Below are 24894 nucleotides of genomic sequence, written 5' to 3'. Positions count from 1 at the left end.
ATTTTTGTTTTGGTCAGGACAGGTCAAGTGACCCACATATCTCCTAGCAACAGGAAGTGTCAACAAGAAGTAGGCATGGGCCATAAACGCTGAGTTTCTTTTACTTTTCATCCACCTGTACAGTACTAATAGGTTTATTTTGTGGCTTTCAGTGTTTATTTAAGATGTAGTGAGAAACAACGCTATATTAATTAAACGTTTTTAATCTTTTAACGTCTTAATAGTGTTTAAAACATGATGTGAACTGTCTGTCAGCGCCAGTGAAAGTATTTAGATTTAAAGAGAATGCACATCCAGTGGAGTCACTTATCCAGCAGGAATATGCCATTCAGACCTCACACAAGGTGAGTTAAAGCATAAGTGTCATGTACTTTTCATTTGGAAACATTACGATTTTTAATTGTTGTTAATAAAGTCTCCTATTTGCACCAAGAGTGCATTTATGTGCTAAAAATACATTAAAACAGTAATACTGTGAAATAGTATTATGCATTAAAATAACTGCTTTCTATTGTGTCATATATATATATATATATATATATATATATATATATATATATACAGTATATATATGTATATATATATGAAATGCATCTTTTTATCCTGTAATGCAAAGCTGAACTGTCAGCATAATTTCTCCAGTCTTCAGTGTCACGTGATCCTTCAGAATTTATTGTAATATGCTGATTTGCTTCATTCATGTATGTTACACACGTGGTCAGAATTGTTGGTACCCTTGGTAAATATGATCAAAGAAGGCTCTGAAAATAAACCTGCATTATTAATCCTTTTGATCTTTTATTTAAAATGCCAATGCTCTCTTGGCAGGTCTTCCAGCCAATTCCTTCAAACTTCTACAATTAATCCAAAATGCTGCTGCAAGATTAATCTTTAATGAGCCGAAAAGAATGCACATCACGCCTGTTCATCAATTTGCACTGGCTACCAATAGCTGCTCGCATTAAATTCAAGACATTAATGTTTGCCTACAGAACCACCACTGGCTCTGCACCCCTTTACCTAAATTTATCACTTCAGACTTATGTGCCCTCTAGAAGCTTGCATTCTTCAAGTGAATGACGCATTATTGTGCCATCCCAAAGACGCACAAAAACACTTTCACTAACGTTTTCATTAACTGTTCCCATCTGGTGGAATGACCAGCCCAACTCAATCCGAGCAGCTGAATCCTTACCCGTCTTCAAGAAACGGCTAAAAACACATCTCTTCCATCTTTATTTGATCTCTAACTCTAGCACTCTCTATTCTAATTCTATTTTATCTATCTGTCTTCTTTAAAAAAAAAAACACACACACATTTGACCCTCTATCAATTGCATATTTATTCTCTAACTGCTAGCTTTTCTTGTAAAACTAACACTAGCTTTCTTTTTTCTATATTCTATCTACTCGTTTTTCTTTAAAAAAATAAAATAAAAACCTTTCTATGTGTACTGCATTAGGCTAACCATGATTTGTAATAGCACTTGCATGTTGTTGCTCTTTTTTTGGTTTTGATTGCTTCTAATGTCCTCATTTGTAAGTCGCTTTGGATAAAAGCATCTGCTAAACGACTAAATGTAAATGTAAAATAATCACAAAAATCTAACCTTTCATTGAACTAAAACAATTGAAAATGGGGGAAAATCTCATTATGAAATAAATGTTTTTCTCAAATACACGTTGGACACAATTATTGGTACCCTTAGAAATTCTTATAAGTAAAATATCTCTGAAGTATATTCCCATTCGTGTTTACAATTTTGAGCACTCCAGGGGGATTATGAACATGAAATTATCCAGCCATGGCTTCCTGTTTCACAGAAATATAAATAGGAGGGGAAACAAAGGCCAAATTCCCTTAATCATCCATCACAATGAGAAAAATCAACTGATGTGCAGCAAAATATAATTGAGCTTCACAAATTAGTGAAGTGGCTTTAAGAAAAGAGCTAGAGCAGTGAAAATTCCCATTTCCACCATCAGGGCAATAATTAAGAATCTCCAATCAACAGAAAATTTTACGAAACTGCCTGGAAGAGGACATGTGTCTATTTCGTCCTAATGCATGGTGACAAGGAGAGTTTGAGTGGCTAAAGACTCTCCAAGGACCACAGCTGGAGAATTGCAGAAAATAGTTGAGTCTCGGGGTCAGAAAACCTAAAAAAAAAAAAAAAGATCAAACAACACCTACATCACCACGTGTTGTTTGGGAGGGTTTCAAGAAAAATTCTCCTAGCTCATCCAAAAACAAACTCCAGCATATTCAGTTATCAGACACGACTGAAACTTCAAATGGGACTGGCTTCTATGGTCAGATGAAACTAAAAAAATTAGCTTTTTAACAGCAAACACTCAAGATGGGTTTGGTGAACACAGGGATAAAAAGTACCCCATGTGTACAATGAAATATACTGCTGTATTCTTAACGTTGTGGGCCTATATTTCTGCTGGAGGTCCAGGACATCTTGTTTAGACACATGGCATCATGGATTCTATCAAATACCAACAGATAAAAATCAATAAGTGACTGACTCTGTTAGAAATCTTATAATGGGGCGTGTTTGGATCTTCCAACCGTACATTAATCCAAACAAAAACCTCAAAAACAACACAAAAATGGGTCACTGGGCACAAAACCAAGCTTCTGCTATGGCCATTCCAGTCCTCTGACCTGAACCCTGTAGAAAATGAGTGAGGTGAACTGAAGAGAAGAAGCACCGTCATGGAGCTGTGAATCTGAAGGATCTGGAGTGATTCTGGATGAAGGAATGGTCTCTGATCTCTTGTCAGGTGTTCTCTAACCTCATCAGGCATTATAGGAGAAAATTTAGAGCTGTTAAACTGGCAAATGGAGGTTTCAAAAAGTATTGAATAAAAGGGTACCGTTAATTGTGGCCAATGTGTATTAGAGAAAAACATTTATTTCATAATGATATTTCCCCCCATTTTAAATACTTATTATCCAATGAAAGGTTAGATTTTTTTTAATTTTTCAAATAAAAGATCAAAAGTTTTAACAATGCAGAATAATTTTCACAGCCTTCTTTGATCATATTTACCAAGGGTACCAACAATTCTGACCACGTGTGTATGTGGACAAAATGTCCCCATAAAGATGGCAATATCTGGTCCCCATCAGGAAACAAGCTTATGAATCATACAGAATGACATTTTGGGAAAAGCTAAAAATGCTAAGTTTTGTGTGAGGGGAAGGTTGAGGGGTAAGGGTGTAGAAAGTACAGTTTGTACAGTCTAAACATAAATAATTATGCCTATTGAAAAGTGCATTCAATTGATCAAAAAACACAGTAAAAACATTTATAAAGTTACAAAAGATTATATTTCAATATATTACATTTTTTATCAAAGAATGCTGAAGAAAAAAAAGTTTCCACAAAATAATAAGCATCAAAACGTTTTGACATTGATAATAATAAGAACTGTTATTAATAACTGAACACCAATAATAATTGAGCAGCAAATCAGTATATTAGAATAATCTCTGAAGGATCATATGGCACTGAAGACTGGAGTATTAATGCTGGAAATGTAGTTTTTCTTTAAAAATATATATTTTTAAATTTAAAAATTATTGGAGTGTGAGAAAATAACTGCATATTTTATTATTTTATTTTTTTTAGATTAATAGGCTGTCATTTTTTGTAACTGTGAAATTTACTTGTAATGTCTGACTAAAAACTGTTTTAAAGTCGCTCACCAATTTTTATTTTATTTTCAGTGTAACAAAAAGATTTTGCAATACACTTCATATCTATAGTTTATTTCATAAAAGAGTTTAAGGAATTGTGTTTGTAAATCTTTATTAGGCTACTCATTCAGTACTGTTGTTTTTCAGGTTGATGTTTATAACCTCCCACAATTCACAACAAAACTCTACCAGAAGTGTGAGTTCAAATCTCCTTCACAACTCTGTACCAAATATATTTATTTGCCTTTGGAATATTTAGCACATACTGTTATTCTATGCTTCTAACAGATGTCGGCTCACTCACTATGTCAGCGCACACAAGCTGGGCACACTAACCGCTGGCAGCTGGCAGGTGCTTTAGGCAGTGACCTGCTGGGTCAGGCACAGGTTCGGAGGGCAGAGGAGTTTGGTGGTAAATCAGCAGACAGAAAAATTCAATCAGGTGAAATGTGCAATCAGCCTAAAAATGCAATCCAGGAAAATTGTGTTGGACTCATGCACACATGAAAAATAAATTATCACTGCCCTACTTTATAAACACCTTTGTAGGGATAATTTACCAAAAAATTCAAATTCTGTCATTATTTACTCATCCTCAAGTTGTTCCAAACCTAAATGAATTTCCTTCCGCTGTTGAAATCAAAAGACAATATTTTGAAGAATGTTGGTAACCAAACAGTTGATAATAGCAAAAAAAACTCTAGCAAATTACACAGCTAATTACAAAGATCTATCTATCTATCTATCTATCTATCTATCTATCTATCTATCTATCTATCTATCTATCTATCTATCTATCTATCTATCTATCTATCTATCTATCTATCTATCTATCTATCTATCTATCTTTGTGTGTGTGTGTGTGTGTGTGTGTTTTAAATTAGTTTGTTTATGTATTTGTGTTTTTGTACAGCTTATCGGTTACATTGCATTACAGTACACAGAGCAAGATAGATCCAATTTATTATTATTTATTATTTAGTCATTTCGCAGACGCTTTAAAATCAACAAAAGATGATGATATTCAAGTGAGTCTCAGTTAGCTTAACGCAGTACACGTAGCAAGTTTTTTTTAATCATATAATAAATAAAAAGAAAACAGATAGACTAGAAAAAGAATAGAGCAAGCTAGTGTTTGTTTGTTTTTTAGCAGTAAAGCATTAAATGAATAGAGTGCAAGTCTAAAAGGGACACGGTTTTTTAAAGAATAGAATTAGAATAGAGAGTGCTAGGGTTAGAGGGTCAATTAAAGATGGAACAGATGCGTTTTTAGCCATTTCTTGAAGATGGGTAAGGACTCAGCTGCTTGGATTGAGTTGGGCAGGTCATTCCACCAGGAGGGAACATTTAATTTGAAAGTCTGTGAAAGTGATTGTGTGCCTCTTTGGGATGGCACAATAAAGCGACATTAACAGAACGTAAACTTCTAGAGGGCACATAAGTCTGAAGTAAATAATTTAGGTAAAGGGGTGCAGAGCCAGTGGTGGATCTGTAGGCAAAAATTAATGCCTTGAATATTACCGTGAGCAGCTGTTGGTAGCCAGTGCAAATTGATAAACAGTGGTGTGACGTGTATTCTTTTTGGCTCATTAAAAATTTATCTTGCTGCAGCGTTCTGGATTAATTGTAAAGGTTTGATAGAACTGGCTGGAAGACCTGCCAAGAGAGCATTGAAATAGCTTGGACAGAACAAGAGAATTGATCTACAAATCATGACAACACACGTCTTTCTGAACGGTGTTTAGATTTGGCAAAGGCTTTCTTATATAAAGGAGTAACCAACTTGCATTAATGAGTTTTACCCATAATGCCGCAGCTTGTCTTCAGCATTGACTTTTGCCAGAATCCTGGGTTGACCGGGGGGATACGAGTGCTAGTCTGTGCCAACCCACCGACCTGGTGTCACAAACCTGGCATCAATTTAGAGATAGGCACCTGTAGGGTTTTGGCGCAAGAGGGGTTTAAAAGGCATTGACACTTGAACGCCCTTTACCCAGTGAAATAACAAGAAAGACAGTATGGCTTTTGATTCCTATGCCAGGTTTCTGTGAGTCTTTTTAATTCGGAATAATCAGAATATTGTAATGAAATAGAGGTGCACATGCTGAGAGGCATCTGCTTGAATTGAATGCTTTTTATGACTGGAGTTATTGCAATAGCTTTGTTGATTGTAATCAAAGGGATAGTTATTTTATTTTATTTTAAATTGTTTTTTTAAAGGGATATATATTTTAATCAAAGGGATAGTTCACCAAAAAATGAAAATTATGACTTCATTACTGACTGTGATGTCATTCCAAACCTGTCATTCCATGACTCTTCCTCTGTTATTCAGCTGCCTAACAATTGATTGATGATAGTGTTGTTGTTTTGCTTTTTTGTCCAATACATTGAGTTAGTTATAATCAGAGTTTAAGGGATTAACTGCATTAATTCGATTTTTATATTTATTTCATGATTAGTGTTACAAAATTATGCATATTTGTGTTATAAACTGCATTCAGTCAAATATTGTTGCAGTGTTGCAAACAGTATTGCGAAGATTGCTTGTTAAAAAAGCTATTTTGGTGTTATAAATGCTTACAAAAATTTTGAAAAATTACTCCACCTCAGGCCATCAGCTGTTGTAGATGAGTTTTTTTTTTTTTTTTTTATTATTGGAACAGATTTGGAGATTTTGAGCATTTACATCACTTGCTCCCTGGATCCTCTGTAGTGAATGGGTGCCGTCAGAATGAGAGTCAAAACAGCTGATAGAAACATCACAATAGTCCATAAATAATCTGCATAACCCCAATTCATCAGATAACATTTTGTGAAGCAAAAAGCTGCTTGTTTGTAATCCATCATTAAGGCATTTTAACTTCTGGCCAAAATATCAGTCCATAATCTACTGTGTAATAATGGTTTCTTCAGTGAAAAAGTCAGTGAAAAATTTTACATCAAAATCCACCAACACATCTGTTTTGGGCTGTTTTCATTTGTAAATGGTGCTTGATCTGTGCATATTTTTCTCCTGATCCAGACTAGACAACTTTTTCATTGGAGAAAGAAATATGATGGACAGAGGACTCGTATTTTAGCATGAATCAATGGTTTTAATATAAAAACATTTTGATGGATTTGTATATTACAAACTATAATTACAATATAATGTGGATTTTTGTCATGCTGTTGTTTAAACTCTCATTGTGACACACCTACAGTATTCACAGAGGATCCATTGGTGAGCAAGTGATGTAATGCTAAATTTATCCAAATCTGCTCTGATGAAGAAACAAACACATCTGTGTGTAAATTTTCAGCAGGTTTTTTTTTTTTTTTTTTTTGTGAACTATTCCTTTAATAAGTAGTGCAAAGGGATCCATAACAGGCTGTAAACATTATCTCAAATTATATATATATAAAAAAATCACAGTAGAATATTCTTCATTTGCATTTATTTTTCTTCATTTACTCTCATTTTCATTAATGCAAACAACCATCTGTCACAGACTCAAAACCCAAATATCTGGAACACTTCATCCTATTCTTGAATACGCACAATCTTGGAGTTTCTCTCACTGTGTGTTTATGTTGCAGCTGACCCCATGGCACTCCACTGGCACGAGGATGCCACTAGCTGCCCACAATCCCCTTTGCCACGTCTCATTCACCCGCTCTCGGCCAGCCGACGTACCAGACTCTGGTATGTTGCCAGGGGCAAGTGGACTTCCATGACAACTGTTTAGCGGGAGAGAGACAGGCAGACGAGGAGAGAGTGGGACAGTTTATCTCACTCCAGGGATAGATCTATGGGATATCTGCCAGGCCACATGCTATCATTATAGAACAGGTTGGATAGCACATTAGAGAATGACAACTTTCAATTGGGTGGGCCTTTGAACACAAAGGACTATCAGGAGGGGCCGCAGAACACTTGGCACTGAAGCACTGTGGGATTAGAGGGGATTAAATTGACAAAATGTGTGTGTGTGTGTGTGTGTGGATGCACCTATAATGTATCTCTTTACCTTTATATGCAGCAAAGATGTCACATGGTCTTCAAAGCTTGACACTCCAGAGGAACAATTTTACATTTTGTCTCGCAGATTGACCCAAAACGCTAAACCAGGTATTGACAATCTAATTGGTGACAATCTAATTTCTAAGTGATTTTCACCTGGATGATGATAAAATGATAATAGACTTATAATGATAATACAGGGCTCCAAACTGCGACTAAAATGGTCGCATTTGCGACCAAAAATATTAATTTGCGAGTGAAGTTTTTGCTGAGGTCGCCACTGGCGACTATAATTTGCATGAAAGGACTTTTTTCCCGATTGTTTTGCGCTCACATCTTTTGTTATGTTCACGTATTAAACTTACATAAGACGATGCGCATCAAAGTTTTACTGGAAAAGAGTTTCAAACAGTCCTCGTCTCTGCCGCACACAGTCTGCTGAACGCAGTGAGAGAGACCTGAAAGGTGATAATATAAACAGCAGTACCCCGCGTCCACACGGTCCGTGTATGCGTCCGGATCGCGCGAGCGGAGAGTATCGCACTTAATGCTCAGGCGCCATCTCTTTAGCTCCTCAGTTAAAGCAGCAAGTGAACCCATTATATATTTCGATTTACTACTATAGTATGAAATGAACATGATCAAAAGGTAGGCAACAGGGGCGGCGTTAGGGGTGGGCTAAGGGGGTGGAGCCCCGAATGTTTTCAGTAAAGCCCCGAATGTTTTTATTACTATGCCATCAATGAGTTTCCATGCGCAATAAAGTAATTTATATTAGAATTTAAATAAATAAATAAACAAATAAATAAATATCTCTCGACTCTCACGTCTACAGTGTCTGTCAATTTACGCGTTGTCATTCACACCCGACAAAAACCGCCCACTGAGTCTAGTGCTTCTGACTGACATGTAAACTGGCCAACCATCGATGAGCGTCTGTACGATCCAGCCAATCAAATTAGATCTTTTGGAGCCAGGCCATTTGTTGGCGTGTAGTATTTTACTAGATCAATTTATTTGAAAAATAAAATGGATATTTCAAAATTCTTAAAAAAAAAGGAAGTAAAACACCCCCAGCCAACACTTGAACGCCAAGATACAACAGCTTCAGGTATCTGTAACTTTTAATCATAGTATTATATTTCTTATTCGGTTTTAAATTGTGTCTGATTTAACGTTACATTTTGAACATCTAACAGTTAACGGTTGCGCAGCACAGTCTTTAGGACACAGACACACACACACACACACACACACACAGACAGAGCGGTTATAATGTTGGGTTAGCATGGTCTGTGGCAGGTCGTGTCAGGGCAACAATTCAATAAACAAGATAATAAAAAAATACATATTTCGCTAAGGAAATGGTTCCAAACAACGCATGTTGTTGTGCTCTGCAGCAACACACAGCAGTGTTTACTGAATAAATTTGCGTGAGTAAATGATTCACTGACCCATTCATAAAAACAGTTGCTTACTTTTTTTCTGAATGAATCATCTGTTTCGAACGAATCGATTGATTAAATGACTGACTGACTCACTCATTAAGGCAGTGGCTTGCCGCCACCTAGTGGCAAAGTAGCAGCTACCATTCTAATTTTTTTCATCATTTCATATTTCTGTATTCCAAATTTTATATTTGATACATTAGCCTCATAAGATTATTTATGCAATTTGTAAGTGCTGTGTAAGTGCTCCTTCAAAAATATAAGTGTATAGAGCCCTGCGTTTATAATTATACTTGGATGAAAATGAGTCATCCTTAACATTTTTGGTGTTTTGGATTCACTACAGCTGGAGAACAATTAAATACAAAATAGGTTATAGGCTCTACTGGGTGATTTTTTTTATTTTACTGAGTAACATTCATAATTTTCCCATATAGTGTATAGATTTTTAGGCATTCTATTATCTCAAACAGCCTGAAAAATAGTGCATTTAGCTGACGTAAATGGGAAAAAAATCTCCACGGGGGAGCATGCCCCCGGACCCCCCTAGGTTTGGGCTAAGCCCCGAATGTTTACATCGTCTGGCTCCGCCCCTGGTAGGCAATAAGAAAGCCTATAGTACAACTTACTGAAATGTTTTATGTAAAAGCTCATTCAGTGTTTCAAACTGAGGAAATGTATAAAGCTTGTAAACATTGCATTGTAATACATTTACCTCAGAATAACCACTCAGTGTCCATAAACTCATCAGTCAGCTAGAAAAATAACTATAAAGAGGAGCGTTTTGCTATATTTATGCGCTGTTGCATATTAATATTTTTACTTATTGTGTTGTACATGATTCAACTCCTCCTATAAAATTGCATTTTACTAATGAAGAAAAACAGACTGAATGTGTGAAAGACGTGACAACATTTATAGGATGCACTGCACTCAGTTGCCAAGTGATGCTTATGGTCCATGATATTGGTACAGATTCTGTGTAACGAACAATTCTGTGTGACTGTATATTTCAAGTTGTAAAAGACATTTAATTCACACTTTAAGTGAACCTTAGTCCCTCAGTTGACCTGATCATCTACAAGATGGATTAAAATGCTGATAAAGCCTAGAAAAGATAAGACATAAACACATGACAAAATGATTGAAATGTTAAAATAGGGGGGAAAAATAAAATGATAATAATAAAATAAACCACTTTTATTCTGTGGCACCTAAAAAAATAATTTGGCGCCTAAGTTTTTCTTTTATAGGAGCCAATGGCTCCTTACTCGATTTTTTTTCTGGAGCCCTGTAATAGATTCATATCAAGAGACTGGATAAAAATGGCATAGATCAATGCGACATGAGATAAATAGATAAAACTTAAAACTGCTTACCTAAAACTCTTACCTCAAACAGCTTCCTCTTTCATCAGCAAACATAAAAAGTACAACTGCCAACCTGTGCTTCATCATGCTCTTTTTGTTTACCACTAGTGAATGCTAATGATGCTTTATTACTCAATAGTAACTTGCTATTACTATATAACCTACGAGTCACTAGGTGTCATCATCGTACAGTCTACATACATGTTGTAACCATGTTTATTAGATCCATGTTGCACAGTGTGATTTGTAATGATCTTAGAAGATGACTAAAATCGTGCAGTCTGTAGAAAGCTTAAGATAATCATGTGCACTCTTTAGGGTTAATGTCTGCCCTAGATTCCCTTGTCTGGTGTTAAAGTCCTGCCTGCCCTGTGTTCCCTGCGACTTGGTTTATTAAAGATTGTTAAGTTAAATCTCCTTCGACTCTGTGCTCCTCGCTTCCCGACTGCAGAAGCGTGACAAAACACTGGACCAAAGATCAAAGTTGAACTGGGCTGAAGACAAGCTGTGGTGTCTGCGACAGAGGGGTCAGTCATTGGAGAGGTATGTGGAGGAATTCATTGAAGCATCTTCTCTGGCCCCGGTCCTTAAGTCCGCTCCAGTGTCTACTCCAGCCCCTGAGTCTGCTCCAGAGAAGCCTCTAGCCCCTGATCAGAGTCGAGAGATGGCTCTAGCCCCTGACCAGAGTCGAGAGATGGATCTAGCCCCTGACCAGAGACGAGAGATGGCTCCAGCCCCTGACCAGAGTCGAGAGATGGCTCCAACCCGTGACCAGAGTTAGCTGTTGAGCTGCTGTTCCAACGTTCTGCCCAGAGAAAGCTCCTGTTTCCAAGTCAAGCCCAGAGAGGGCTGCTGTTCCCACGTCTGACCCAGGGAGGGCCTCAGATCCTGAGTCAAGCCCAGAGAAGGCTCCTGTTTCCATGTTAAGCCTAGAGAGGGCTCCTGTCCCCACTTCTGGCCCAGGGAGGGCCTCAGATCCAGAGTTTAGCCCAAGGAGGGCTCCTGTTTCCAAGTCAAGCCCAGAGAGGGCTGCTGTTTCCATGTCTGGCCCAGGGAGGGCCACAGATCCCAAGTCAAGCCCAGAGAGGGCTGTTGTTCCCACGTCTGGCCCAGGGAGGGCCTCAGATCCAGACTGCAGCCCGTAGAGGACTTCTGGTTGGGGGGTGGCTATATGTGTCCAGCCATAGGGGCCGGGCCGAGTGCCATGGCTCCCTGAGATGCCTGCTCCACCATGGTGCCCGGATCTGGTACAACCTTGGAGGCTTCCCGTCCCGCACAAGCCTGTCCTGAGGGGCCTCCAAGGCGCCCACCCTCCCACCCCTCAATTATATGTGGCGTGAGGACGCACCTTCCGTGTTTGTTTTTCTCCCCATGTGCTCCGTGACCTAGTTTTCTCCCTTGTCTTATTGCTTCACTTGATTCACCTATGTTCGTTAATTATCCCTCGTTTAGTTCAGTATTTATAGTGTTGTCTGCCATAGATTCCCCATGTCCGGTGTTAAAGTCATTTTGTACCTCTATGCAGTGTCCTTCATTGGTCTCTTGCCTGCCCTGTGTTTTCTGTGATTTGGTTTATTAAAGATTGTTAAGTTAAAGCTCCTTCGTCTCCATGCTCTTCGCTTCCCCACTGCAGCAGCGTGACAGGGCCATAGAGACTTGGAGTTGGGCTGTTTTGGCTAACCAACCACCCAGAACACCATAGCGACCACTTAGCAATGACAGCAACTGCATGCATCTAGAAAATGGTATATAATGATATAATAATTATCTGTCTTGTTTATGTTCATAGATGCAGTACTGGAATGTCTGAGGGTCAGGTGGGAGCTGCATTGCTCTGTCTTGAGCTATTCAGACACATTATCTGAATTGTATACTAACAGCAAAAGACAGAGGGATGTTCAGCTACAAGAGAGAGCTGGTATGGTTGCCCATATACAGTATATGCTTTTTTGTGCATGCTTTGTTTTCATCTTTTGGTTTGGTTTGGTGTGCATTGTTTTGTTTTCTGGGGTTGGTAGAGCTTAAAAGGTCTCTGGAGAGCTTAAAGCGTAGTAAATTAGTCAATAGTGTACATATTTAAAAAAAAAGAGATGTTTGCCTGAAGATGTAACCATAGCAACAGTATGCTGCATGAATACTCTCAGGTAGGATCAGTATCTATTTCTAACAGTACAAACTGAAAATCGTTTGAGCATCCCAACAAGCTTGATTTAAAAAAAAACATTTAACCAGTGGGAGAGGGGAGAGTGTTGTTCTGGAAACTTGTTTGAAAACAGTCATTATTTTTGCAGTTCTGTTTGGTGACACTAGTGGTGCAGGAATAGCACCCATTACCTCGAAAAATAGCCTTATAGCCTTAAAAAAAAGTCCTGAGAAGTAGATGAACCCATCCAAAGGTCATTATATAATAATCACATGGGACAGAATTGTTTATTTATGAAGGAGTTCATTAAAATAGTCATAAAATATGCAGAATAATAACTTGTAAATAATTATTATGTAATAAATAATGCAAAAGTGAAGATCCCATTATAGTCATCATAATAAATATACAGCTTCAGATATAAATATTTTAGATGTTTATCTTAGAGTTTATGGAATGGACATATTAATAAAAGAAAGTTCAAGAGAGAAATTCAGGCCTTCCGTTTTGTTTGTGATACTGCAGCCATTGTTAAAGACAGCAGAGTTAATAGGACTCAGCGTGAAAGAGGACTGGTCTACAGAAAGTGGCACCTCAGCGGCCCTTTGATTCTCCGACTGCCTGTCAAAGATGCCTCCATCAATAAACAGGGTAAGTGCTAAAAAGGCGTCATATTTATTATATTATAGCGGTAAATAACAAGCTGTGTCATCATCACTTGTTGACTTGCTGTCACATGAGCTTCTGATCTATGCGTGCTATCATTGATGTTGACTGATGAGGTGGCATACAGTGACATTTTAGGAGAAACACAGTTATGTAAGAATCTCTGCTGTGTTCTAGCATTGTCTTTTGCCCTGCGGACCCTGTACGACCCAGAGGAACGCCCCAGTGAGTGGGGAGAGGCTGTGCTCTCTACTGCTGCATTACTGGGAATGTCAAACCTCTTCCAGAAGTGAGTATCGACAACTTCAAATCTGTCTTTGCTCTAGCAGGTTCAGTACAAGATGTCCATAACACAGGCTGCTGTAGTCACTGTCATTTATACTGTACATACGTTTTTTATTTTTTTTGAAAGAATATTCAGCATAATAGAATGTTTTCTGAAGGATCATGTGGCACTGAAGATTGGTGTAAATGTTGTCAAAATTCAGCTTTGCAATCACAGGAATAAATTACATTTTAAGTTTTAATAATATGTCACGCTACATTGGTGGTTTGAATTACATTTACATTTAAGTCATTTAGCAGACGCATTAATCCAAAGCCACTTACCAATGAGGACAATGGAAGCAATCAAAATCAGCAAAAGAGCAATGATATGCAATTGCTATAAGTCTCAGTTAGCTTAACGCAGTACACATAGCAAGTTTTTATTTATTTTATGTTTTTATTATATAATATATAAAATGAAAACAGATAGAATAGAAAAAGAATAGAGCAAGCTAGTTAGAGGCCTTTTATGCTTTTGTTAATTGTATTATAAATAAAAAGAAAACAATTAGATAGAATACAAAAAGATTAGAAAAGCTAGTGTTAGTATTTTTAAGAATTAAGTGTTTAAATTTCCTAAATGTATTGTAAGCCATGCTGTTTAAAACATATATTTAGTTTCTTCATATATTTTGGTCTGAAAAAATAAATAAATCTTAGGTTAGGAAAGGTTTGACAAAGGGTCACATAGAATTTGTCTCCTCCAAAAAAAAGTAAAAAACACACTATTCCTGTGTGTGTAGTGTGTCATATTAAGCAATAAAGACTGATCCAGTAGAGCATAAGCCCACACCCAGGTCTCTAGAGAAGTTTGTGTTGTCCAATCTTAGACTGATTCATAACCAGGATGTTGGGTGGAACTGGATGTGAATTTTGGCACTGCAGTCAGTCACTGTATTTATTTGAAAGACATTTTTCAAATAAGATCACCCATGTTCCACCCAGCAGAGTTGAAGCTACAGCGTGCATTGCTTAACAGTGCGTTTCTCCCTTGGTCATGGGTGCGTCAATTTGTACTACACACAGTCACGAATGCTCATATGTTTAGTTTTTAGAATGTCACTTCAGAATATCAGAAATAATCCAGACATATATGACTACACAGTGTTGTATGGTATATCAAATATTGTGTCCTTTTAAAGCTGATGGATATGATTGACAGGTGTCTTAAAGAGATGTTGGCAAATATCTCATCATTGACCGTGTGCAGCTTTCATCGAGTGTCCTGCAAGGTAACTCTTCTTCTTCTCCTTCTTCTTCTGGTTTTGTTCTATTGTTCTTTAAATGACCAATAGGGGGAGCTCTGTATTCAGTGTCTAAACATCTATAAACCTCTTTCTGTGTTTTTCAGTTTAAAGAGACTGTTCTCCAGAGAGCATGTGAGCGCTGGTTGGAGCTGTTCCTGGTGACTGACCTCTCCTTCCATATAAAACTCAGAGATTTGCCTTTTAACCTCCTACTGAAGACTCTGCTTAGTCCAAGGTCTCATATATTTTTTTCTTCTCTTTTTGACCTTTCAGTGGCAAATCACATTGAGAAGCACTTTCATCAGGATCTTGTTTGACTACATTGCTTTTGCATAAAGAAGATGAAGCCTGTTTATAAGACCATTAGGATATTTTGCATCGTGACATTTTCCTTCCAAAGCGTCATTAATGCAGTGCATCAGGGTGTTTTACTTTTGCGTTTGTTCGTAATTCCCTTTATTCTCAATGGCAATTTTCATTAGTTTCCCATTACTGTAATATAGTCAAGAAAATCATTCTTTCAGCAAATGTTTTATTCATTTACATCAACATAAAATAAGTACAGTGCACCAAATACTCTATCTATCTATCTATCTATCTTTCTATCTATCTATCTATCTATCTATCTATCTATCTATCTATCTATCTATCTATCTATCTATCTATCTATCTATCTATCATAATGTGTAATGTCATAATGGTCTTAAAATAGTATTAATGGTCTTGAAAATAAATAAATAGGCTAAATGTATACACACATACATGCATACATACATACAGTACATACATATATTTACTATATATTCTACATATATTTTGGCCAGGCCGAAAAATGTCTAATGGGATTGGGAAAAAACTTATGTAAAATTTGTCTTGTATACATAATGAAGGCCAAAGCACATACCTTTGTGTGTGAAATGTGTCATATTAAAGCTGCAGTCCGTAACTTTTTTTTGGTTAAAAATTATCCAAAATCAATATTTGAGCAAGTACATAACCAGCTAGTGTTCAAAACTATCGCCATACTTTAGCCTGATTCACCACTGTAAGCTTATAATAATGTTTTCTAATTTGAGTCGTACGGGTAGGTTTTCGTGTGAAATTCGAGCATGCTGCTGCGTCATTACATCACGCCTGTAAACATAAAGAAGTTTTCCCGGGTAGTAGGCTATCGCATGTGAGGATCCTGCAGGTGGCGGATCATTTATAGCCTTTTCTCACAGCAGCTAGAATAATTAAATGTCAAAAAAAAAAATGTGATGGCAGATTGCACTCCAGAAAGGATTATGAATTAATGAAATTAAATTATATTCCAGTTTTTAAATGTGCTTCCGATTACAGATAGCCTGGGATTACACAAGATTTGTATTTTAAAGATCAACAGTTCAAAAGGAGCATAGTTTGCTTTTTGGGTTAATAGAATTTCTTAATATGAAATTCGAATGGTATGACAATTAGATTAGACTGTACAGAAATTGAAATCTACACGCTAATACACACTATACTCAATCACGATATGCTGATGTTGTTAACATGAATAATTTGAGAGTATAACAATAATAATTCATTTGTACGGTTTGATGTGATATGCGCTAACCGATCGTTACATTTAATCACCATTGGTAGCGTGATTTATTGTAATGGTTTTTTCCTCAGTTGGTCAGAACAAGCATGGCAGACTTGTTACTTACTGTTCAGATGACAATATATGGTGAAAAGTCTTATTTGGGTCATTTCATTTCATATTCCAAGACATAGGCGAGAATCTGTGATTACTAAGTACAGGATTCACACCGGTGTGGTAACTGACAGCTAGCTACACATACTCCTCAAAACATTATAATAATAATAATAATAATTTGTTACATTTATATAGCGCTTTTCTGGGTACTCAAAGCGCTTTACGTAGAAGGGGGGAATCTCCTCAACCACCACCAGTGTGCAGCATCCACCTGGATGATGTGACGGCAGCCATATTGTGCCAGAACACCCACCACACACCAGCTTATTGGTGGAGAGTGATGAAGCCAATCAGTGTATTACAAAACATTAGATTCATCCATACTGGAGCCGTTCCAGAGTACAACCCACGCAATTAAAATAATTCCAAAAGTAACTGCAATTCCAGGTTTTCAAACAGAGATGGCGACAAAGAGGCAAAACTTACGGACTGCAGCTTTAAGTAATAAATGTTTTATCCTTGATGCTATTTCTCATTAGAGTCTCATTACAGCTATATAGTCATGAAAATCACGCTTTTTCCAAACCTTTTCTAATTTATGAGTGAAATCTGATTTTGCAATTTCCCTCTGCCAAACACTTAATGGTCTTAAAATAGGCTTAAAATTGTTCTTTATGCAAAATATAATTTATTTTGATTTTGGGGTGACGTATGGCATGGACATTCTTAATAACACTTTTATAAAGTACTTTTCTGTACTTCAAGTCACCTTCTGCATGCATAATGACTATTAAAACATCAAAAGTGAGCAGATGAAGTAAATCAGCTGGAAACTAATAAGGTTTCTGTGTCTAGACTGTTCACATCTAATGAGTATGAGGTCTTGAGAGCAGTGCTGTGCTGGCTGTACCTGCAGTTAAACCCCCTCAGACAGACCCTACCAGACCACAGCACCATCATCACCTTCTTCTCCAAGTATGTAACCTCTTTTATGGCATTTACAGCTATCAGCAAAACACAATGCACGTGATCCATTAGTATAATTCCAGACAGTAAAAACCCCATTTATGGAGGACATTACAATAATTCAGTACACTATTCGTTCTTTTTTAAATGACCTTGATACGGCTTCGCTAGTTTCATGCACATATGCTGTTTTAATGACATCCCTCCATCATATATCTGTCTGTTTCAGGGAAACGTCTGTTTTCTTGGAACAGCCTCAGGGTCAGAAATACATCACTATCTTTCAAGCCCTTCGTATGCATGGCATTACTGAATGTAAGTTTTGGATGCTTCATGATAGATGCTCACAACATCAAACTAACATTGTCTACAACATTAGATTGGTCTTCAAAACCAAGCATTCATCTTTGTCCCCAATCTCGGAATACTGTTATGCCTCATTGTTATCTTAACTGAAAACAGACAGTTTGGCAGAATGAATGTGTATATCTCCACAAGAGAGTGTCCAGACAAACAGTACGTCCCAGCTACAGGATCACGTCATGGCCACAGTCAGAACCTCATCCACTGGACCTCCAACGCCCACCAAACAGACGTGACAACACTATCAACTATTCTGAAATACTTCACAGGCACAGTCACACTACTGATGTGGGTTATTTTTTAGGTCTTAAAAGGGATAATTCATCAAAAAAAGGGAACACTTTGTTATACTCACCATCATGTCATTCAAACTTGCATGGACAAAAAAGTGTTGTAGTGTCTATGTAAGTGTCAAGAGATGTAAAAATGACAGAACAAATATGGGGGCAACATGTGGGGAAACCTGTTTGGAAACTGTTGGCTCATATGCAGGGTTATGGATCTAAAACTCTTAACCCTACATACTAAGTACATAACTCATCCTGTACCAGATACAGGGATGAATGATAGTTCATATTATGGGGCATGTTGCAACTTAGCATTAAACTGTTTCAAAATTCACATGATAAAATAAATAAATCAGAAAGTTCTCTTCAGTTAATGTTAAAGGAATAGTTCACCCAAAAATCAAAATTAGCTGAAAATGTACTTACTCTTAGGCCAAACAGATCTGGAGAAATTTTAGCATTACATAACTTGCTCACCAATGGACCCTCTGGAGTGAATGGGTGCCGTCAGAATGAAAGTCCAAACAGCTGATTAAAACATTACAATAATCCACAAGTAATAACAAGACTCCAGTGAAGTGAAAAGCTGCATGTTTGTTATAAACGCATCTATAATTAAGATGATTTTAACTTCAAACCATTGCTTGTTTGGATCTGTCACAGATTGAGCCAGAGACAAACAGGCAAGTGAAACACAGGCAGGTTTATTGACAGGCTTGTGGAAGCAGATCGTGATGAGCAATGGCAGGTCAGTATCAAACACTATGATCAGTTCAATGGTTCTTAGCTGTATGCTGATGAGTGGTTTCTTTGCAGGTTCATTGGAGATCGGAGACCAGGAACGAAGGAGTACTACGCTGGAGAATCGTTGGAGAATCGTCAGGAGATCTAGAGGCAAGTACACACTGGTAAGTCGTGCACGTAGAGTCTGGGGACAATACAAGGATGTGAACGAGGAGGGAGTGTGGAGAGTGTGCAGATATAGTGGAGCTGATGAGTGCTGACAGGTGCTGGTGATCAGTGAATTGGAGATTGTGATCAGGTGTGTGTCGTTACTGGTCTGATGACTGTGATGGATCCCTGACAATACGCCCCCCTTCGGAAGGCGCATCCCCGCGTCATACAACATCCAGTGGGGAGGGGGGGTGGGCGCTCTGGAGGCCTCCAGGGACCAGGAGACAACAGGAGACAGACGGCCTCCATGGCGGCACCCGTTCCGGTACCCATAGCGGGTCAGGGGACTCAGGAGGCCATGACGGATGTAGGAGCTTGGGCGGCCATGGCAGAGCAGAGGATTCAGGAGGCCATGGCGGGACCACCTCCGAGACCGCGGCTCCAGCCCCCAGCCCGGCCACTACGGCAGGAGCCCTACATCCCCACAAAAAAATTCCTTTGGGGAAGTAGGGGCTTGATCTGGCTGGCGTTCTGGAGGAGCGGCCACTTGGGGGCGCTCTGGAGGCACGGACTCTGGAGGAACGTGCCCTGGAGAGGCGGGCACTGGAGGAACTGTCCCAGGAGAGGTGGGCACTGGAGGAACGGGCCCTGGAGGAACGGGCCCTCTCCAACTTAGTCCAGTGGTGTCTGGGAGGTCCATGGGGTGATGGAAATTGGCCCCAAGCCAGAACAGATGATTGAGGGTGGCGTCATCCCACGCCGTTGCCGCAGCGAGCTTGCAGAACTGCCCAGCATATTCATAGAACGGGAGGTCTCGATGGGCAAGGGCGATGATTTGTGCGGCGACTTCCATAGAAGTGTCGGTGTGGGTCCGGTCCTCTGTCACAGATTGAGCCAGAGACAAATAGGTAAGTGAAACACAGGCAGGTTTATGGACAGGCTTGTGGAAGCAGATCGTGATGAGCAATGGCAGGTGAGTATCAAACACTATGATTAGTTCAATTGTTCTTAGCTGCATGCTAATGAGTGGTTTCTTTGCAGGTTCGTAGGAGATCAGAGACCAGGAACGAAGGAGTAGTACACTGGAGAATCATCAGGAGATCTAGAGGTAAGTACACTGGTAAGTTGTGCACATAGAGTCTGGGGACAGTACAGGGATGTGAATGGTAGACCAGACAAGGAGGGAGTGTGGAGAGTGTGCAGATATAGTGGAGCTGATGAGAGCTGACAGGTGCTGGTGATCAGTGACGAGGAGATTGTGATCAGGTGTGTGTCGTGACTGGGCAGATGACTGTGATGGATCCCTGACACTATCACATATGAGTCTTATATCCATAACATTGCTTTCTCCAGTAAAAGTAATATTGAGTAATCTCATCTGAATCAGGAGAGAAATATGCACAGATTAAGCACCATTCATAAGTGAAAACACTCCAAACGTTTCTAAACAAATATGTTGGTGGATTTTGAGATGACAACAGTGGATGGACTTTTTCATTGGAGGAAATATTATTATGGATTATGGACCAGTATTTTGGCCAGAAGCAAAGGTTTCAAGTTAAAATGCATTGATGGATTTGTTTCTTACAAACATGCAGCTATTTAATTGAACCTTAAACGTTCATTAATTTACTTTAGTTGTGGCGATTACTTGTGGTTATTGTGATGTTTTTATCAGCTGTTTGGACTCTCATTCTGATGGCACCCATTTACTGCAGAGGCATTGTTGAGCATGAGATGCTAATGCTAAATTCCTCCAAATCTGTTCTGATTTAAAAAAAAATAAAAATCTACATGTTGAATAGCCTAAGTGTGAAAACCTGTCTATCTTCAGCAAAGTTTCATATTCGGGTGAACTATTCCTTCAACCACACACTATACTTGTTGGGAGAAGTAGCTTATCACTGGAAAAGGTACACTGTTTTGGAAATAACAGAAATGCACTTGCCTTGAAGTTAGAAGCGTTGCTGCTTTTAGTTTACTACCCAACACTATATTTGAGTTGTGTTGTTTATGTGTGTTCATGTCTCAGGGCAGCATCTGCAGGAGCTGCAAAACATCAGAGTTCTTCCTGAATCCTGGCTGCTGCACATCCTGTCCAATCATTACCACACTGTGAGTGTGTGTAGAGACCACAAACACAACACCTTATTCAACCCACCCATTGCTCCAGATGTACTGCCATACATAATTCACAAGCTGCTTGTTTTAATATAAGTTGTATTGATTTTTTGGCTCCGAGTGAAAACTAATTCATTATGTTTTTTTTCCATAGCTTTACAGCGGGGGTGACATGGTATTGACTGACTTCTCTAAACAAGCTATCCGTTTTGGAATGATGTTTGATAGGGTGCGGTACACTTTCTGACACTTCAACACTGATGCATTATGGCCATTCCTGGAGCTTTTCAGTCCTTCAGTCACTTGCAATTACTGTTGTTACAATATGACACAGTCAGTCTATGCTTTTTCTTTTACTTGCTTGTAAGGCAGTATTTTGTGTGTTGTTTTTCCTTGTGTCACCATACAGGAACAAGAGTGCTGCACTCAAACCATCAGCATCTATGGCTTTTACTTTCTTCTCCAAGCTGCTAAAATGGGCGAATCAGATACATACAGCTTCTCCATTGAGGTTAGAGCACCCACAGCTTACTTGACTAAGTACTTGATGAAGTGTGTTATTTGATATTACATTTAAATTTAACATATTTGTGACTTCATTACAAATGTGTAATAACAAACAAACTGATGGCATGCAAGTTAAAATGGAAATGACAAGTGTATTTTATTTTGCCATAAATGCTTGCCAGTATATTTAGCAGTGCAGTTTAACCACATTTCAAAGACAATAAAAGCAATATACAGAGATGGGGCTTACTTAATTGGATCAAAAAGCACTCGGTCACACTTTATTTGAAGGCCCAATTCTCGCTAAACCATTAACTACGACTTTTGCATTAAAGGATTAGTTCACTTTTAAAAAAAACTTTTGCTGATAATTTACTCACCCCCATGTCATCCAAGATGTCCATGTCTTTCTTTCTTCAGTCGAAAAGAAATTAAGGTTTTTGATGAAAACATTTCTCCATATAATGGACTTCATTGGGACCCAAACGGTTCAAGGTCCAAATGACAGTTTCAGTGCAGCTTCAAATGGCTTTAAACGATACCAGACGATGAATAAGGGTCTTATCTAGCGAAACGATCGGTCATTTCAAAAATAAATAAAAAAGTTAAAGTTTTATAAGCACAAATGCTCGCCTTGCTCTGTTCTGTGATGCGCGTTCATGACGTCACGTAATACGCAATGACGTTGAAAAGGTCACGGTTGACTTAGGCGGAAGTACCGAGTCAGTGTTTACAAATGTGCGGAAGGAGGACCATATACACATATTCAAATGTCTTTGTGTCAGTTTATCGTTTAAAATGCCCATTTCGTGTGTGTATCCTGAGTGTTTTAATATTAAAAAGCCTACTGACTCGGTACTTCCGCCTACCTCAACCGTGACCTTTTCAACGTCATTGCGTATTACGTGACGTCACGAACGCGCATCACAGAACAGAGCAAGGCGAGCATTTGTGCTTATAAAACTTAAACTTTTTTATTTATTTTTGACCGATCGTTTTGCTGGATAACACCCTTATTCATCGTCTGGTATCGTTTAAAGCCCTTTGAAGCTGCACTGAAACTGTCATTTGGACCTTGAACCGTTTGGGTCCCAATGAAGTCCATTTTATGGACAAATGTTTTCATCAAAAACCTTAATTTCTTTTCGACTGAAGAAAGAAAGACATGGACATCTTGGATGACATGGGGGTGAGTAAATTATCAGCAAAAGTTTTTTTAAAAGTGAACTAATCCTTTAATATACTCCTAGTTTGCTGCTTATAGTTACTGTAGTAGTTGTTAAGTTTAGGTATTAGGTAGGATTATAGATTATGGATGTAGAAAATGGTCATGCAGAATTTGGGCTTTATAAGTATTAAACAGCCAATGTACTAGTAATAGGCATGCTAATAAGCAACTAGTTAATAGTGAGTATCGGTCCCTATACTAAAATGTTTTCAAACTCTTAAAATCATCGTTTGCATTTAATATAAATTTAGACTGTAATACATTTTAAGAGTAAATAACATGCAATTAAGTGTCTGAGAAATTACATTCAGCTTGTGCTTAAGTATATTATTTGAAAGTAAATTATTACCATAGTAAATTCTCTTTTTAAAAGTATCCTAAAGTGTACTTCTTGTTTACAAGAGTATGTCTAACAAGTTAGGACTTATTAAGTCTTAAGTATCCACCAGATGGCACTTTGAGATGGAGCTATTAATGTATTTCCTTTACAATGTATTTAACTGTTGTTATGTAAAAGCAGTTCACCCACAATATTGTCATCATTGATGCATTCTTATGTATGACTCCCCCCACCCCCCATGGCATAATCAAAAGCAGAAGAGTAATGTCAAAATATAAAAAGACACAAAACTGCCATAAAAGTGGTTCATACATTAGCTGTATGAAAGAAACTGTCTGAAATTTAAGTCTGGTTCTTGCATGTTTCATTATTGTAGTCAAATCTGCCTTTAAATGTTACACCATTTTTAAATGTTAGCATGCATGAATGCCACAAAAGAAAAGAAAAACTCATACATTTTTTTATCTTTTATATGATCTCAGAGATTCCTCAGAACATAATGTCATCTTCTCCCACCCTTCTTCTAACTGTCTCTCTCTCTCTCTCTCTGTGTGTAGAGGTTAAGACACTGGGATCCTGCTGTGTGCCAGTCTTCCATTGTGAGCTGTCCATACAGCGTCCGATCTGATCGATCAGTGTGCTATCACATCACAGTGCAAAGCTATGCCAGTGGCGAGTGGCAAGAGCACAGCAGTGGACCTGTCAATCAAGAGTTTGGCTTATGCAAACGCCGCTCTAGAAGCAAGGTACCAACACCTTTTATTAAAAAATAAAACAATAAAAAACTAGAGACAGGAGGATAATCTGTCTGAACACGATAATATGAACAGTTATTGCTGACAGCCTAAAATAGAGATGAACAATCAGTATTTTAGTATTGCTCCAATACCTTTTTTATTAATATTTTTATTATTATTATTATTATTATTTATTTATTATTATTTTGATTTTTATGTTATGTTTTCCATTTTAATTTTAAAATATTAGTTATTATTATTGTTTAGTTTTTTTTAAATATGCCAATTTATATATATATATATATATATATATATATATATATATATATATAATGTAATTTATTTGTTTGTTTGTTTATTTATTCATTTATTTCATAGTACATCAAGTTAAAGTAAATTAAAATGAGAAATGTTGCCTTGGCAAATAGCTTAAACAAAATATTTTATTATTATTTTTATTATTTATTTTAGTTAATGTTTATTTCAAGTAACAAATTTGTATTTAATAGTTTTAGTTTTTGTTTTAGCTAACAATAATAATCCTGATAATAATATAAATAAAAAAGAATAATGTTTTTGTAGTTGCAGTATAACAATTTTTTATTTAATCATAATTACTGAATTATTATCGTTTCAAAAGCAGATGGTCCATCTGTAATGAATACAATACACTTTGACAGATGTTTCTTTATAAAAGTTACATTTTTCTAATTTGTCCTTTTTTAACAGCCGTTCCAGATTGAAGGACTTTCTTCTCCCATCCTGGTGACCTTTGCTCTGGCATTCCCATTTTGAGCTTGCATCTTGCCCCCTTTTCATAGTAAATATATTAATGGATTATACAGAATGAC

General features: G+C 37.7%; 1 protein-coding gene across 1 annotated transcript; it reads left to right on the top strand.

The window, feature by feature from the left end:
• Positions 1-45: 45 nt before the first annotated feature.
• On the top strand, positions 46-24894 carry LOC306857634 (BTB/POZ domain-containing protein 16-like). The gene is made up of 17 exons (XM_079397660.1): positions 46-344; positions 3860-3908; positions 4001-4154; positions 7295-7400; positions 7738-7826; positions 12326-12454; positions 13205-13330; positions 13523-13634; positions 14835-14904; positions 15024-15154; positions 17456-17575; positions 17796-17881; positions 21143-21225; positions 21386-21460; positions 21641-21742; positions 23864-24052; positions 24773-24894. Exons 1-17 carry the CDS (start codon positions 286-288, stop codon positions 24836-24838), a joined length of 1746 nt encoding a protein of 581 aa, XP_079253786.1. The 5' UTR covers positions 46-285; the 3' UTR covers positions 24839-24894.

This window comes from Barbus barbus (genome assembly GCF_936440315.1).
Source record: "Barbus barbus genome assembly, chromosome: 38".
Lineage (NCBI taxonomy): Eukaryota > Metazoa > Chordata > Actinopteri > Cypriniformes > Cyprinidae > Barbus > Barbus barbus.
This window is presented reverse-complemented; position numbering and strand designations above follow the sequence as displayed.